The 17115-nt window shown below is 35.3% G+C and overlaps 2 protein-coding genes across 3 annotated transcripts; both read right to left on the reverse strand.

Annotated features, from left to right (window-relative positions):
* Positions 1-208: 208 nt before the first annotated feature.
* On the reverse strand, positions 209-4311 carry LOC129320464 (uncharacterized). 2 transcript variants are annotated; one of them, XR_008595782.1, is made up of 9 exons: positions 3886-4311; positions 2705-2785; positions 2529-2617; positions 2357-2431; positions 1815-1876; positions 1675-1731; positions 1361-1543; positions 645-942; positions 209-515 (listed from the first exon to the last, which is right to left on the reverse strand). XR_008595782.1 is itself a non-coding variant. In XM_054965929.1 (8 exons), exons 1-8 carry the CDS (start codon positions 4006-4008, stop codon positions 860-862), a joined length of 753 nt encoding a protein of 250 aa, XP_054821904.1. In that variant the 5' UTR covers positions 4009-4311; the 3' UTR covers positions 209-859. The 2 variants fall into 2 exon arrangements, 1 of the variants encoding a protein (XP_054821904.1); XM_054965929.1 differs by having other exon boundaries at positions 209-942.
* A 1713-nt stretch (positions 4312-6024) lies between these two features.
* LOC129320031 (uncharacterized) lies at positions 6025-12743 on the reverse strand. The gene is given in 14 exon segments (XM_054965162.1): positions 6025-6339; positions 6797-6911; positions 7027-7115; positions 7191-7386; positions 7471-7535; positions 8230-8310; positions 8428-8502; positions 8585-8671; positions 9401-9629; positions 10473-10528; positions 10953-11009; positions 11129-11207; positions 12051-12303; positions 12306-12743. Coding segments are annotated over 14 exon segments (1665 nt in total). The 5' UTR covers positions 12547-12743; the 3' UTR covers positions 6025-6297.
* Between the last annotated feature and the right edge of the window lie 4372 nt (positions 12744-17115).

Here is a 17115-nt window from a genome sequence, read left to right on the forward strand (position 1 = left end):
AACCATTTGCTTAATTTAATTCTATAACATAGGTTATATTTGCAAAAACCACTATATTTTATACCTTTATTGTCAGATTTTACACGTAAATAAATCTAACTAAACGTATAATTTCAAAGCTCAATCAAATAGACAATTTTCTCAACTTTCTCACTTACCGTAATAAAAAAAAAATTGATATAAGATTATAAGTTATACTTGAGCCGAATTCGAGAAAGAAATCCTTTTGCGCCGATTCATAATGTGAACGGAAAAAATGATGAGCTGCTTCGTTCCTTTGAACAAGGTACTGTCATCGAGCACCGTCAAAGCATTCGAGGTCAATTCAAACCATAAAGATGGAATGGGGATGGTTAAAAATGTTGATGTACAACCACGGTTAAATGCAGGCTACACTCCAAATGGGTGCTTCATCCTCGCAAGCTTAGCATGGCAGAGATTCAATTACCAGAGCTCAATCGACAGTATAACGCCAAAGAACATCAGACTCTGCGGGGAGGTGGTTCGACAAGGGGCTGAGTCATCACGTCAACATCCATGAATCAGTTATGAAAAGAATTCACTGCTATACTCTCTATTGATTAAAAAAAAAAATTATACAATTTTGATATGAAAAAATTGCTAAGAAAACACAGAAATTATACCTAACAACAACCTACAGAACTTCGTCACTAAAACCTGAGACATTACAAAAGATAAGAAACTCAGACGACAAAACTGCAAGGACCGAGGACGATGGCTGCAACACTTTACACTCCAAATTATACGTGAACATAAGCAGACCTCAAGAGGAACAAAGCAAAGAGGACAACCATCTTCAAACTTGACATCTACATAATGGCAACCCGACTCAGCTTAATTAAGCGGCTGGTCCCCTGCCGGCTCCATCTGATCTCAACTTGCTACCACGTCCAAGGCCCCTTCCCCTTCCACGACCACGGCCTGCAGATCCTCAAAAAGAATCACTACCATTTTCAAGTTAAGGAATTTGTTGGATGCAAACCACTCATACAAAAAAAAAAAAGGACAATTGTATAGAATTGAATTAAAAATAGTTGGGTAAATTTAAAGATGGAAAGTTCGTTTCTATTCCTTCTGTACCTTGACTAAACAGAAGTACTGCCCCTGGACCTATTTATAAGAAACAAGTTTACATTATAACTTGTTTCCAATAAAAAGGCCCAGAGGCAGTTCAGTGAAAAGCCAAAAAACTACCACATACATAAATTTAACTCAACGAACTTGAAACCACACATTATTATGACACAGCTCATATGATACGAATCAAAATTATAAGCAATGAAGGCATAACAATTTATCAGTATTTGCTAGAGGACTAAATTTTATGGACAAGGCATACCACGTTGGGGAGGCAGTGCATCATATTCACCATAATCATAATAACCAATTGATCGTCCACCGTAGCCCCGTCCTCTACCCCGGAGGAGAGTGCGACCCCTTGCACGACCACGCCCTCTACCACCATAGCCACGTCCACCATCCCAACCATCTCCATTATAATCCATACCCCCATTATAATTTCCTAAGCATGGGAAACAGATTGTTTCCTTAAAAGCAGTTTTAACCATTCAAAAATTATGACAAAGCAAATGTGTACAATCATACTACATCCAATTCCAATCAAACAAGTGAAAACAAATTAATTAGAAATACCTCTACGCCTGCCCCTTCCATGACCACGTCCTCTTCCTCGCATTACTGGTGTGCCTTCTGTTGCATACCAAATTATGGTAACTCAGGTTATATTAGCCACACAAGCCTACTGAAAGGGGGGGGGGGGAAGATTAAGTCACCTCCTTCCTCTTCATATTCAATTAAAAGTTTTACTTGATCAGCTGGGAGAGGAGGCTGGTATCTGCATGTGAGAAAACATTTGAAATTACAGCAATGGGAACATCATTAAGAAGTTCACAAATTAGTAGTATGGATCCTAAAAACTATTCAAGTCAAGGACAACTGATGATATTTGTCAAGTAGATGATCAAATAAAAACCTCTTCAATTATTAATTTAAAAGACCAAGGTCTGCATGACAATAAGAAGCTATCATATTTTCTTTGACATGAATGAGATATGGCTGTTACAACACCAAGCTATAAGTTCAAAACAAAGTAATGTCACGACAGCAAAGAAATGTTTGTTGTAATATCTTCCAGAAAGCCAGCAAACACAGAGTGGAGGAAAGGTGTCCTAAAGTAAATTGATGAAACTTTTTTCTCACCAAAGAATTTCTTATGTAAGTGCTTCCAAAGCTGAGTTACAATCCTATCTATCCAGAGAGTAATAAATCAGATACAATTAAACATAATGCTGCATACTAGCATCCGAGTTCTTACCCTATAGAGGACTTGTCTAGTTCTTTCTTTGACAAAGTAATTGTGATCATTGAAACGTGTCGAGTAGTCTCCAAACTGAGGATGCAATAATAAATAAAAGGTTAATCCCATGAACACAGAAGTCAAGCATTTATTAGTTAGATTAGCGTGAAAAGTTTTAGCAGTTCCATACGGAAGAAGTCCTTCTTCTAGCGGCTCCCACATATCCGTTATATCAGTTGATCCAATAGCAATATTTTGATGCAGACCAACAACCCTTCTCTGAAGCAAAGAAACAGATTGCTCACAAAGCAAGAAAAACACATGCAACCACTAACACACAAAACACACAGAAGCTGGCCCTCTCACCTTAATCAATTCAGCGATCATTACAGTCTTATTGATAGCTCTACCCATTGCTTTAAGAACGATCTCCACAGATCCTTTCTCCTATAAACATACTACCAAAGTAAGATCCATGTGACTGAGAAATATATCAGGAGCATTTAAATATTAGCCCATTCTAGATAAAGAAATGCATGTAAGTATGGACCATATCAACATGGCAAATAAGTTAAGGCCCAGCCCTAGCCAACAATCGATGTAAACAGATTATGCATCCAAAGTAAATATCAAAGTACACAGGAATAGGTTAGAGCAAGAAGAAAAAAGAGACAAAAAATGAACATCCTATTGACAAAGCAACTAGAGGGAAATCACTATCACTCTCACTTCACTATATCTATAAAAAGTTGTGGAATCCTACCGTTCATGTATATTGTGGTTAGTCTCAGACTCCATGTAAATGCATAGAGCTCACTCTAGTTATATCTATTTTTTCTTCACTGAGAAAAGGAAGCTGAAAGATAAATAATACTTCAATCCCAAAGTACAAATTAAGGACACAATGAAAAGAAAGATAAACAAAGAAATTTCATTTATTCCTAAAATGGCAAGTATCAAGAGAGACATAGATAGACCGGTAATGTTCTCATTATTGATAAAGTAGTGTAACCAAAAGATAAGAACAGAAAGGAAGTAACACTCACAAAAGATCCAAGCACTAAGTTAAACCAGTCAAACACAAGAAACAGTGCATCTTGGCAATTTTCTAGAGTTTAGACCACATCCACTAAGAGTTGTGCACAGATTAATTTTACTCCATTCAACACAAGTTTCGTGAAAAACAAGGGCAAATTCAGAAATCCAACAGTAGCGTCGGTGAAGTTAGTTAAATGCCAGGGCGCCGTTCAGCCTGCAAACTGATTAAAATTTCATTGACCTTTCACCCACTTCTCAATAAGACGTTTATGAACAAATGACTAGCAAGGTTATGTATATCACGTAGAGTTAGCATCAACGGCTCGGATAGAGAAGCATAAGCAAGAGAGCTGTTGTTTTCTCCCTAGGAAGCAACTTTTACTTCAAGTTCAGCACTTAACATGTGAAATTTTCATGTTCATTCCCATATTTAAAATTTTCAAAATGTCTAACCAAGCATCAGGCACGCCTGTGTGGAATGGGTGACAAACATGGACGTTGGAGAATACCTGGAGGAGAGTGGTGGCATAGGTAATATAGTTCCTCATCCTGCCTTGAGAAGTAATGCGAATCTCGTTCTCATTTATAGGGGTCTCTGCCTTTGGCTTCTCCACCCTTTGATACCTATCCATCTATTATCAAGGCCAAAAAAGGGGGAAAGTCAGAAATAAAGCATCAATGAACAAGTTCAATATCGGAGAAGCGTGAGAAAACCAAAATTCATATTATTGTTGGAGAGGGGATCAAATCTATGAAGTTTGGGTGAAGAGTGCCACTCGCTCCCTCTAATTTCTGCCTCGGTGGTAAGCTCTGGGGATAAGGCTTTTTATTTGAATTTAGGCCCCGAAAGTCTCGCGTGGGGTGTTGCTCCCTTATCTACGCAAACCAGAGCAATCTGCCTGAAGAGCAGGGCTTTGTAAGTCGCGGTCTTTTCGCCGTCGAGACCGCCAAACACGCTCAATTAAACCCCGGATTATGGATTATTGAATGGGCCGAACGGGCTTCATCGGCCACCCCCCCCCCCAAAAAAAAAGAATAAATAAATTTTTAAAAGAGTCATTGTGTGTCCATATTGACTATTGTCCACAAAATAAGTATAATTTGTTACCCCTTACTTGTTGATTTTTGATTGTACATAAAAATGGTGCATTTAATTTGTTCAAGAACGGAACAAAAAAAAATATATATATATATATATAGGGTAATTGTGATTCCGTGCTGTACATTAAATAAGCATAATTTGTTCACGGTGCTGGCGATGATAACATTTTAGTCCAGAAAATTATCCATTCCACGAAAAGCAAGAGAGGCAAAGTGGTTTTATTGCTGTTAAAGAGGATCTTGACGAACACATTGACTACCTGAAATGGTTTTTCATTGAAGACGTGTTGAAAGGCATTGGGATTCAACATGGTAATTTGATTAATGTTTTCATGGCCTTTGTTTCTACTCTAATCAGCGCTCTTGCAATGGGAGCATCTGCTAACTCCTTTGAGCCCACTGTCTTTCTTCTTCTCCTTGTTTTGCTTTTGCCAGCAAACTCCCTTGAACCTGCTAAAGGTACAAAATCGGCTACCCTTTTATTAGGAGGTCCTTCCTTATCTCATCTTTTCTTTTTCTTTTTTAATGATTTAGTTCTCCTCGTAAAAGGATTGATTGATCCAATTGCTATGACAAAGCAGTACATGACAAGCTTCTATTATGTTTGGGATAGACATTGAACGCGACTAAAAATTATAATGACAGGTTAGGTGTGATTCAATGGAGATCTGAAGAAGTGTTTGAATATTCATCTTTTATATTTTAGCTTTATTTAAAAAAAAACTAACCAACATTCATCATCTTCAAAAAAAAAAAATATATTAATGGCTAAATAATATTCATTAGATTTCTTTTTAGGTTTCCTAAATATTTTATTCTACTTTCAACAGGGTAATCATAGAAATGGAAAAGATAATTTAAATCAAACATTTTCATTTTCAACTAGCCTTTTGTAGTGACTTTTTTTTTTTAGCACTTCAAGTGGTATAAATATCTCTATTAAATCTGCTAATAAAAACTTGAAGGAGGATAGTCAGTTACCGCCGGTGCTAGAGAAAGGTCTAGAGTGGACGGGTTATTAGAAAATCAGATATTTCATCTCGATCTTCTTGCTTCAAGAGGATTCATGACATAATAACCCATATGGTGTCAATTAAGAACGACGAAGATTCTACGGAAGAGATTATTTGCCCAGGTTGAATGTGGAATTTGGATAAAAGGTGTAGCAGTGTTTCAAGATTAATTATTTCATTCATTTGAATCCCCTTCGCTTATTGTCACTTCTTCAGTTTTATAAAAAAGAAAAACGGCTAATTTCTTTTTTTAAAACAATCTTAACCATCAATAAATGAAGAAGGTTTATTAAATACATTATAATAAGAGCATTTAGTGAAATACCATTATGCTTTTAAAAACTAAAGGCTTTTATTAGCTTCTTTTAATTTGCATCAACTTCAAAAATGACGATTATTTTGAAGTGAATGGAGTATGGTACATACCATTGTTTTCAGAAGAATAAACAATTTGATTATCGTACAATGTTACGGGGTTTCTAACTAAAAACTTGACAATGCTAAAAAGATTGCTTAACGAGGATTGCAATATCGTTAGAAATAAGAGCACACATCGATAAGTAAAGACGAAGTGTTTGCTGTCCAGCAAATTTTCTCTCAATATATATAAAGCCTCTTCGGCATCATACATCTAAACCAAGAATATAATACAGTCGTTTATGCACGGAGATGCAAGATGATACAATAAATCATAAACATCATATCATCTGGACATGATAATTTCTCTAGACATCCCTTTGTGAAAACCATCAGGTGCAAATTATGAGACTGATATCATCAGCCTCCGCGATTCCCGTCAGCCATTCTTCAAGCTTCCGCCTTAAACTTGGCTTCATATAGCTGGGGTGGCTGCAACACAGACCATTTTTTAAAGTATTCCGAATCACAAACCACGAGAAAAGTTAACTGACAAGACAAAATGAATTTTTTTTTTTTGGCCTGACAAAAAAATTAATATTCACTACAGCATATCAGCGTGGTCCATCTGCTAGTAACCTGTAATGTCAACATCAGAAGCAATGACCGATGAAATGGGCATCTCTAATTAAACATGATTTATTTCTACCGTCTAAGGTTTGCCCAATTGTTTTAACAATATTGGAAGTTGTTACTGGCTAGCTAGCTGCTATATAACAAAAAGAAACGGTAGAAGTACAGAAACTCTAGATAAATGTCCGCAGCGCGGAGGATGATATCTCGTTAATCAGCCTCTACAAAGGATTGAAAGACACCAAACAGATAAAAACAAAAATCCCAACATATTAAATCAGCAAACCAAGGATACTCGAGAGATGAAATGAATTACCATGAAAATAGCTGAAATCAACCTACGTGCAAACCATCTCATGTGCATAGATCGTTGAGCAGCACTTGCTGCTTCCACTGATTCAAACCGCAAATACACAAATCCTGCACTTCTTCTATATAGGAGACAAATAAATCAAGAAAAGCAACTCATCTGCGCAATGTGTAAAAGCCAATAAAACAGAAATACCCAGGATCGTTTATAGATGACTACCACACACACAAACTTACTTGTCTACATAAATATGCTTCACCCGGCCAAATCTAGAACATTCCTCTTCTACATCCTCCTTAATGTCAATATCAAAATCTGGTTCTGTCTGCACAGACATTTAATATCAATGCTTCAGAGAATGAAACATTAGTGGGAAAAATTTAATCAGTAAGTTACACACCTCAGTGGTAGGATCAAACATATTCTTCAACAGTAGACACTCGCTAGGGCTTCCTACAGGCTCTGCCACTGGGGAAGGCATAATTTGTGTTGGGAGAGCTGGTGCAGGCATTAAACCTGAAGCACTGGGCAAGCTAACAGGCTGTTGAGCAGAAACTGACCCATTCACAGCAGGCACACCAACGGACCCTGCAATGCTGAAATGCAGAATATTTGTCAGGCAAATTAAGAAGTTACACCTTTTTCCCTAAAAAAAAAGGGGGGAAGATTTTACAGTAAACCTTGTGGCAATGCCAGATCGATCCAGCTTCTGCATTAGCAATGCTCTAGATTGAGCATTTAAGGCCTGCATTAAAAAAAAACATAATTCATGAACAGGGATGTATAGCTGAGAAAAGGCTATAATATTGTTCAGGACAAAAAATTAGAACATGAATATACCAACAGAAGAGGAAAATGACAAAAGCAACACTTTGCCAACCCCAAATAGAACGAAAGTGAAGCTTCAGATAGAAGAGAAAGGCCAACAAGCGGACAAAAACAGAAGATGCATAAAAATGAAGTCTGATCTGAACCAGACCGATGAAGAAGAAAGGTTGGAATTATCCAATATCAAATTAATTATAGAATCTTGAGAAACATGTCCTTAATCAAGATTTCCAGTTCAGAATATTAGTTGAACATCTTTATTTGTGGTGTTACGCCAAAGAATTAATGTCGTCATCTGCATTTATTGACCCTAATTAAAAGAGAGCAAGAGTGCTCAAAAGCACAAATACATCAATGCACCTATCTACCACACAGTAATGATCCTGTCATCAGTCTGCAAATATTTATGGCTAGAATTGTAAAAAGTTTTTGATGAACTACGAAACAAATGAAACTTCCAGCCAATCATGCCTCTAACAACCTGAAAAAATAACCAATCAAGCTAAATTTTTAGTAACTTCATACTAAATATAATTGCTATATTATATTATGAGATGAAGAATTGGATAACTCGATCTTTGGGAAACAAACTTTTCCTTATCACAACTTACCAATCCACCTTCATCATCATCAAAGTCTGCAGATTTTGCACTTGTATCTTGGCTCCCGACATGATCTGTTACACATGAAACCTGTGCACAACAAAAAACATTAGTCACGAACAGCAGGAGTAGCGAAGTGATCACCAATAAAAGCAAACAAGCATAAGCCAGAAATATACATAACCATGGAATGAAACATGTGTCTACCTTGATAGTCCTACCAGCAATATCCAGTTTTCCATTTAAACTCTGAGCTGCTTTGGCATGTTCAAGATGGGCAAACTGTCCAAGAATCAATACAAACAAAATAAATAACAGTATTACTGAAAACCATTTTCAAGGCAACCAATGCAAGGTATCTAACTTGAATAAAGCCAAAACCCTTGCAATGTCCTGTCTCCAGGTCAGTAGGCAGTTGCACAAGCTCCACAGGACCAAACGGCTCAAAAATCTGAGCCAACAATTTAAAAAATCAAAATTTAATCAAGGTATCAAAAACAGGACCAGTAATTGAACATATCAAGGAATTCATTCACAATTCAATGATCAATCCAGTCATAATTAAAATAATATATTTTAACCATACACTTAACAATTTACAAAAATGACAATTAAAAAATAAAAAAATACAAATTGATCTGAAATAAAAATAAATTAAAAAATACAAAAATATAAAAAGTAAAATAATTTTAAAAAGTTAAAAATATTTTATAATCCAAAAAATTAAATATAATAATCATGAAATATTGGATATCTACCATGTATATATTTACTTTATAATTTTATAATTTACAAGTATTTGATATACATACATATATATATCTTTTGCCTATTTGCTCACTAATGCCCCTTTCCTAGTGCTTATAAGGTTAGGTATGCATAAAATATAGCTTGGAGATACAGTTTAATGTTTAATTTTGTTAAATCAAAACATGACTGGTTCAAAAACCAGTTCTTACTCTCGGTTCTTTACTCGTTCCAATCAGTTCAACCGTTTCTTTATTCCTCTGGTTCTCTCTTAATTCTAGATCAGATCAAGTACCAATTCATCAGTTTCCCGATTGAACTGGCTAGTCTGCTTTTCCATTCATTGACTTCAATAAAAAAGACAGACACCAATCCACAGTTACTACAGAACAGCAAAGTGTGAAACAGCAAGGATAAAAATAGAACCACATACTTCCCTCAGCTGGCTTTCTGTCATGTTGAAATGAAGGTTTCCCACATAAAGTTTCCTGTCTACAGCTCCATATGGTCCTGCTACACCTGCAGCTCCAGTGGAAGCATTAGACTGAACAAGGTTCTTTTCAGCTTCAGAAGGTTTGACCATTACGGGTTGTCCAAGGAGCAATTGACCAGAGAGAGCAATTGCCATTGGCACTGACATTGCATCATAAAATTCAATATACCTGCACCCTCGTCAAGAACTTGCATCAAGTTTTCAGAACTCCAAAGTACAATTGATTGCAATCAAAACTTACAATGCATACAGCAAAGAGATGTAGGGAAACAAAAACTCTAGTGCAGACAGCTCAAGCTGAGTTTCTTTTGATGTATCTGACTCATGTAAAGAAAAGGTTAGCATGTCATCATTAAAAAAATAAAACTAAATCATACACAATTAATCAAGACAATAAATGAAGGTCATAAAAGAATAATGTGTCAGTAACCAGATACTCATCTACTTCTCACTTAAATATGCGCAAGAGTGAAAATTATCCCATGGAAAAGACCCAACTAAAAGCTGGCCTCGTATGGCAAATCACCCATAAACTAATAGCAAAAGTAGATGACACCGAATCCATAAGCATCTCTTCTAGAGGCTCACCATCCATCACCTTCCTCTAAAATAAAAAAGGAGATAGAAGACTTAAAAATCTCCTATACATATATGACCCCCAATCATTTTAAGGAATAACCCAACAGCTTGCATGAGAGACTTTTAATTCATAGAGGGAGGAAATACAATGGACAGTCTCATTAACATAAGAATGAAACCCTCACTGTAAGGCACATGTAGAGGAAGAAAGCTAGGAAAGGGGCCAAAAAGAAAACCAGGATTGTCATCTACCTTGAGTACGCAGCATGAATTGATTAAACATGAGTGCATGGTATTCCCATCATCCCTCATCATTATCGCAATGCTAGTCCATTTAAGAATACAGTTAAACATAATTCTTGGAATTTGATATCTTAATACCACTATAGCACATGCATATAAATAAGAGAGTATTTGGTAGTCAAGGACATACCCAACTCCTTTGGACCGTCTTGAATTCCTATCCATGATCAGACGGACATCCCTCACCTGAAAATAAGGAACATTAGAATTAGAACTATATACAAATGAGGAATTATCACATGATGATGGAAGATGTAAGAAATGCATCCTAAGAATGCAAACACCTTAATGTGTGCTCAAGGTAAAATTAGTTACTCGTATTCACTCACCACATGGGTACATAATGCTGAGACATAAGAAAGTAACTATGCTACTCAAAACAGAAGGCAGAGGAAGATTGGCTGCACCAACAACCAAAGGTCTCTTAAGAAGATGTATCTACCATGGTTACATTGACTCTTTAATCTGAGTCATAAATTGAATAGCATCAATCTAGTAAAATTAAGATATAAAATAATAAGTACAACAAAAGCATTGCTTGCTTTCAAAAAATCAATGCAAGATAGAAATCAACCTTAAACATTGCATGGAAAATTTAAAATCAACTGACCTTCCCAGCTTTTGAGAAAAAATCATAAACATCTCTCTCTGCGGCCTTTAAGGGCATCTGCAATTATCACATGGTAACATGGCAATAATCAGAAACAAGTTAATAAAAGGATCCAAAACAATCAGGCCTCAAATCAAAATTTCAAACGCAAACATTAAAAGGAAAATATCATCAACCTGGTACGCAAAAACAGTTCTCTGATCCCTTTCTGGATCTGCCTCAGGCTCCACGGCCTCTTTCTTATCTCTGAATCTCCTACAACCGATAAAAAACTCAGCTATAAGAAAAAAATATAGAGAAAAGGTCATTTCAGTTTAATTTGACATCCATATTGAATGTTATATAGCCATAATTTCCAAATTCACATTCCTAATATTCGAAGCCAAAAGGAGAGATAATCTTCCAAGGGATTTCAAATTACCACTGACGCAGCTATTCTAGATGCTCCCTGTTGATATTGGAATCCAAAACATTACTTAATCCCACGATACCTATACATCATATTTAGCTAGGAAAGTATCACTAACTCAATCACAATGGATTTTCACATCATATCACCACCATGAAAGCTGTGAAATCTGGAAATACTACACCTCAATTGTGAAAGAGCAACGCGACACTTTATACTAAAAATGCTATGCATGACATATACATCCAACTCAAATACCAGGGTGAAGGCTTCTATTTCAGATATGTAAACATCATGATTAGAATATTAATATAGCAAGATTAAATACGAAATTTGGTCATCAAAGCACCAGGGTCACAAAAAGTATAGGATTGTGTATTAAACAGGGAAGCTGAAAAGACACAAACTAGTCTCATAAAGGATATGCTTTAATTAGCAAGCCTTCACAGTTTAGCTTACGTGAAAAATAAATTTATGATTTTTCAAAACAACTTCAACACACGTTTACTTGGCACAACCACATATCATCAAACCGTAGGAAAATAAATTTCAGGAACCGCAACATATGGTTTAACCCAGGTCAAAAGCGAATAATGCTCACTATTCAACCAAGAATGAAGTGACGAGAACAAAATCAACACAAAAAACGCAGATATGTCAAGGAAGGCGAATGCAGTAAAGACCAATACCGGCTATCTCTAAATTCCAGTTCTCGTTCTCTCTCTCTATCTCTATCAGAACGACTTCTGCTTCTCCTGGACCTCTCCCTCTCCTCCCTCTCCCTTCTCTCCCGTTCTCTTTCCCTCTCTTTGTCCCTCTCTCTCTCTTTGTCTCTTCTTTCTCTATCCCTCTCCCTATCCTTGTCCCACTCTTTGTCTCTCCCCTTCTCTCTACTACTCCTCTCCCGCTCTCTCTCCCCTTCCCCTCCCTGCCGCTCCTGTGGCGCTCCTTTTCACGGCTGGAACGTCCTCTGTCGCGGTCATCACGATCCTTCTTTGACCCATTCTCCTCGTCACTTCTGTTCTTCTTGCTCTTCTTTTCCTCACCATCCAGGTTACCGTCTACCTCGCGCTTCCTGTAACTCCTTTCACCCTTTTCGCTGCTCTCCTTCTTCTTCTTCGTCGAATCTCGATCTTCCTGCTCCTCAACTGTCTTCTCCAAGTAATCGTATTCGTCAAAGTCCATCAGTTCTTGCAGATTCTCTCCCTGCGAGGCAAATTTAGCTTGAGGAATATACCGTTTAAATGATACAAAAGCACTGAGTGGTGAGAACTGTGAATGCTTCAAGGTTCTTGACTTCTAGGGTTTTGGGGCTTTCTCTTGGATAGGAAGAAGGAGAGGCTTGGCTTGGTTGGCCGCTCCGCGCTCTGTTAGTTGCGATCTGTCTGTTTCAATTCAGCTTCATATATGTGTACAATTTACTGTGATGTAAAACGAGCTTTAACATAATTAACAGCATATTAAATTATCAAAAATTTTAGTTTCTTAAGTTATATAAAATAAAAACTTAAAAGGTAATGAAATCAAAATAATCTATATAAAACAATAAAAAACTTGTAGGAGGTAGGGGTGTTCAGTCTAGACCCGTTCCGATTGGCTCGGTATCGTCCCGATCATATCGGGACGGGTCTTGTCCCAGCCCGAAAATAATCGGGACGGGACAGGAAAAGAGGTTCGGGACGGGACGGGACACGGGATTACCATCGGGATGTCCCGTCCTGTCCCGAATATTATATATATTATTTTTATTTTAAATATATTAATTATATTAATATAATTTATACTTATATTAAGTATATCAATTATATTTTTAATACTTGCAATTCTTATTTAAAACTAAATTTTTTTATATTGATAATTTTAATGGCATGGAGTAAATATGGTGATATCTTTTTTATAATATATTAATTATATTAATATAATTTATTCTTATTTCTATCTATTTAATAACTTTTATTTATAACATATTTCTTACTTATTTTTAGAAGAATAATTAGCGTAGTACATCTTCACTAAAGTAAAAGAATAATGATTTGATGTTGTGTTTGACTTGCCTGTTGTTGCTAATCTTATAGCATAAAGATAACTTGTATTTGTTATTATAATATGTAGTTGTGATTAATATAATTCAATAATTGATTTTAAATTATTATTATTTATTTGCTTGTGTTGTTTTAATTTTAAACTTAATAAATTATATGATTTAAAATTTTAATGAACGTTATTATCCAGATTTTTTTTCGACATTATTTCATTTATCGATACGACAGGACGTCCCGACCTTATCCCGGTCCCGTCCCGACTCTTAATGGAACGGGACGACTTTGGGGACGAGACGGGACGAGACACGGGATTAAAATTCAGTCCCGATTTTTTTTCGGGACGGAACACGAGACAGGGGTGTCCCGATCCCGTCCCGTCCCGTGAACACTCCTAATAGGAGGCGTGGTTATAACAATGGCCTTCTACGCATTAATTCGTAATATTATTTGTGGATGCTGTTAAGACTTGTGAAGTATATGTGTGCGTGGGTGCGCTTAGGCTACTCCCCCTAAAAAAAAAAAAAAACCATGTTTGATTAGAGCTGTAGTTTGTTTTGGCCATTGAGTTAGAATATACTTAATTAATACTTGAGACTAATATTATTTAATGTTACTAAAAAAAATTAAAACTCTTTATATTCGGAAAGTCCTTTGGGATATTGGAAGTAGAATCACATACTTATTTTCTTCTTCCTAACAAGATAATTTAGATTTTGTAATGCTAGAGTTGTTTTTCACAGTGAATATTAAATTGAATTCAATATTAAAATTAGGCCAAATTTTGTAATACTATAAGTGTTCCCAACAAAATCACGTATTCAAAGACGTAAAAAGAAAAGCAAGTTTATATTTTTTTTCAAAAAAGATCAATTCTTGGCATGATACTGTAAACTAATTATAGTATTTTTTAATATGTATACACCAAACAAAATTTACCATCAAGGAAGCCTAGCATTACAATCCACAAAACCAAAAAAATATGAAAAAGCCATTGGTATATGCATGATTTAACCATCCAAACCCTCATATAAACATCAAAAACTTGTTAATGGCTTCAGAGGAGGTTAGTGCTTCATTACAAGTCCAAGCATAACCCTCATAAATAGTTAAACCTCCATATAAATTAAAACAAATCCCCAAGTCCTGTATATAAGAAGTAGAAATAATTAGTGTTGTGCCAAAAGAAAATGGTAATGTTATTATATGAAAAAGTAATTGATAATTTTGCACCTTGAGCAAGACCTTTAATACATGTAAATCATAAATAAACTAAAAAACAAATTAGACAACTTTATTAGCGTTAAAGAAAAATTTCATACAAAAGCTTATTGCTATCTTTACTGCTTAATTGTGTTTCTACATAATGCCAATCTTTTTATTAGTAGAGGTTACTTTTGACATTACTAAATTCATGAAATCTTGATCTTCAATAGTGCCAATCCACAACTGAGTATCTGGCCCGCTAAACTCAAGGCAATGATAGTAATTTCAAATGATTCTATACCAATTACAAAAAAATAATAATAATAAAGAAAAGAAAACGAGGATATGTTCAGAGCAACCAAATGACTCAGCATGGGCTTTTTCCTTGCCTAATCAAAACAATGTGGATAAGAAAGCCCATGCTAAGCCACAATCTAAGATCTCTTCCTGCCACTGCCACCACCCATCCTTTTCTTCTTCCAACTTTTTCTCCTCCTCTCACCCCTTTTTACTCTCCTGCAACACCTCAAGTCTAAGTCAAGAGATTGACAACATTAAGGGAAAGAAGTTAAGTGCGCATTTACATGCTAGATCGAAAAATATCTTTTTCAAAGGAAAGAAGACACATAGGATTTTAACATTTACAATGATAAGACATCTATTAATACATCCCATTCTTCTCAAATGGTGTCCCTAAGAAATGAAAAATTAGATATAAGAATCATAAAGATATTAAGATGAGAAAGGGCAAATCAAGTCATGCCTTTCTACTATATGAATATGCATAACAAATAACTTTATTTTCTAGTCAAAAAGGCAGATGAAACAACCAAGCAAAGATAAAATAAAATGTTTATCATGTTTTTTCATTCTTAGATTACAAATTTATCCTAGCTTCACTTCATTCTTACGTTTCAATATTTTATTGATTTATCTCCTATGAATTTGATATTAAAAAAATCAATATGACATATCTTCCTAATCACGAAGCTAGAATCAAAAAGGCGGGGCAAAATTTGTGAAGCCTAAAGCCATGAAACATACAATGGAAATAGAACTAAGAAGAAGCAACCGATTTATGTCTATTCATTGAACATACAAAAAATCCACATTATAGGAATGAAGTATTTTTGTTAGTCATGAAGCTAGAAATAAAAAAAGACAATTTTATCTTTAAATTAAAAACACTTTGCAAAATTTTTTAAGCTACAGAACACAAAACATACGTAAGAAGAAGAAGAAAATGAAGAAAGGGTACCTCGAATGGCGCCACAACTATCACATTGGTAAACCGAGTAATCAGTGTGTTAAAGAAGGAGATTATCACACTTGGGACAACAAACCAATTGAACCTTTGCTGATGCCGACATTGTATAGAAGCAACGGGAACAAAGGACTATTTAAACACCTTGACCATCAAATATTAAAAAAAATATTCACCTACACGCTACAATTTGTATTTCTATTTTTATGTTACATCAACCAATGCTTATTCACCTACACACTACAAATTGGTGTTATCACATAAACCAATAAAATAAACATGAAGTGATCTTTCTTATATGAAGCAAAAGATGGCAAGCAAATTAAGATAATGGTAGTAATACTTTACAGAAGATGAAAAAAGTCATTGTCAAAAAAGCTGAAATGATATATCACCAAAATGGAATTGGGGTTGATGGAAGGAAAGCCAGCTGCATTAATACTTTAAGTAAAAGTTGGCACTCTAACCAAGTCTCATGCTAATACAAAGGGAAAATAAATTATAGTGTACGAAAGCTTATGGTAATTTTGAATAAAACATTTATTTTTGATTGGGGAGATATTAAGGTGCAAGCTTGCCTTTTCTAGCTGAATATACAAAGATTAAGGCAACTTTATCCAAGTGTGTTTTATATCTCTGAACAAAATTGAGAAGATTGAGTATAAGGGCTTGGTTTAGGAAATGTCACGTGACTATAAACATTCATCAAGGCTAGAATCATCGCAAAGCTGCTCCCTATAAAAACTGAAGTTCAAGTTATACTCATAACTCATTAGGGACACTAACAGAGCACATAAAAGGGTAACAGGGTAAACTTAATGGTAAAATTTATGCAAGAAGTTGATCTATAAGGTTTTTTCACTAATCAAGGCTTTCATGCTTAAAATACTGCATTTAACATGACTAAATTAGCAAAATCATGTACAAAATGTACATAAAGTGCATAAACAAATGTAAGACCAAAAAGATGCAATAATTTAGGGGACACAATTGTGACAATATACTTCTAAATTATATAATTGCCAAACACACCCGTCATTAATTTTGATGAATATGAAAGGATTTCTTTAAAAACAGATGCCTTTTCTTTAGCGCTGCAGTTTTCGAGTACTATTAAAATGAATCCTATCTTACTTTACTCTATGTTAAGAAAAAAGAAGGAGCATATGAGAGCAGATGGATAATAACTAAATAAAAAAAAATAAGCCACAGTTGTGAACATACATAAATCAAGGACACTTTTAT

The sequence above is a fragment of the Prosopis cineraria genome, unplaced genomic scaffold (assembly GCF_029017545.1).
Source record: "Prosopis cineraria cultivar Desert tree isolate PC_DT_omini unplaced genomic scaffold, ASM2901754v1 PC9, whole genome shotgun sequence".
NCBI lineage: Eukaryota > Viridiplantae > Streptophyta > Magnoliopsida > Fabales > Fabaceae > Prosopis > Prosopis cineraria.

Excerpts from the sequence above, each read along its gene's own strand:
- LOC129320464 (XM_054965929.1), bottom strand. The coding sequence starts at position 4,008 with ATGGATAGGTATCAAAGGGTGGAGAAGCCAAAGGCAGAGACCCCTATA. Across the intron at positions 2,786-3,885 it reads ATGCCACCACTCTCCTCCAG|GAGAAAGGATCTGTGGAGAT; the intron begins GTATTCTCCAAC and ends GTATGTTTATAG. Across the intron at positions 1,732-1,814 it reads TGAATATGAAGAGGAAGGAG|AAGGCACACCAGTAATGCGA; the intron begins GTGACTTAATCT and ends GGTATGCAACAG.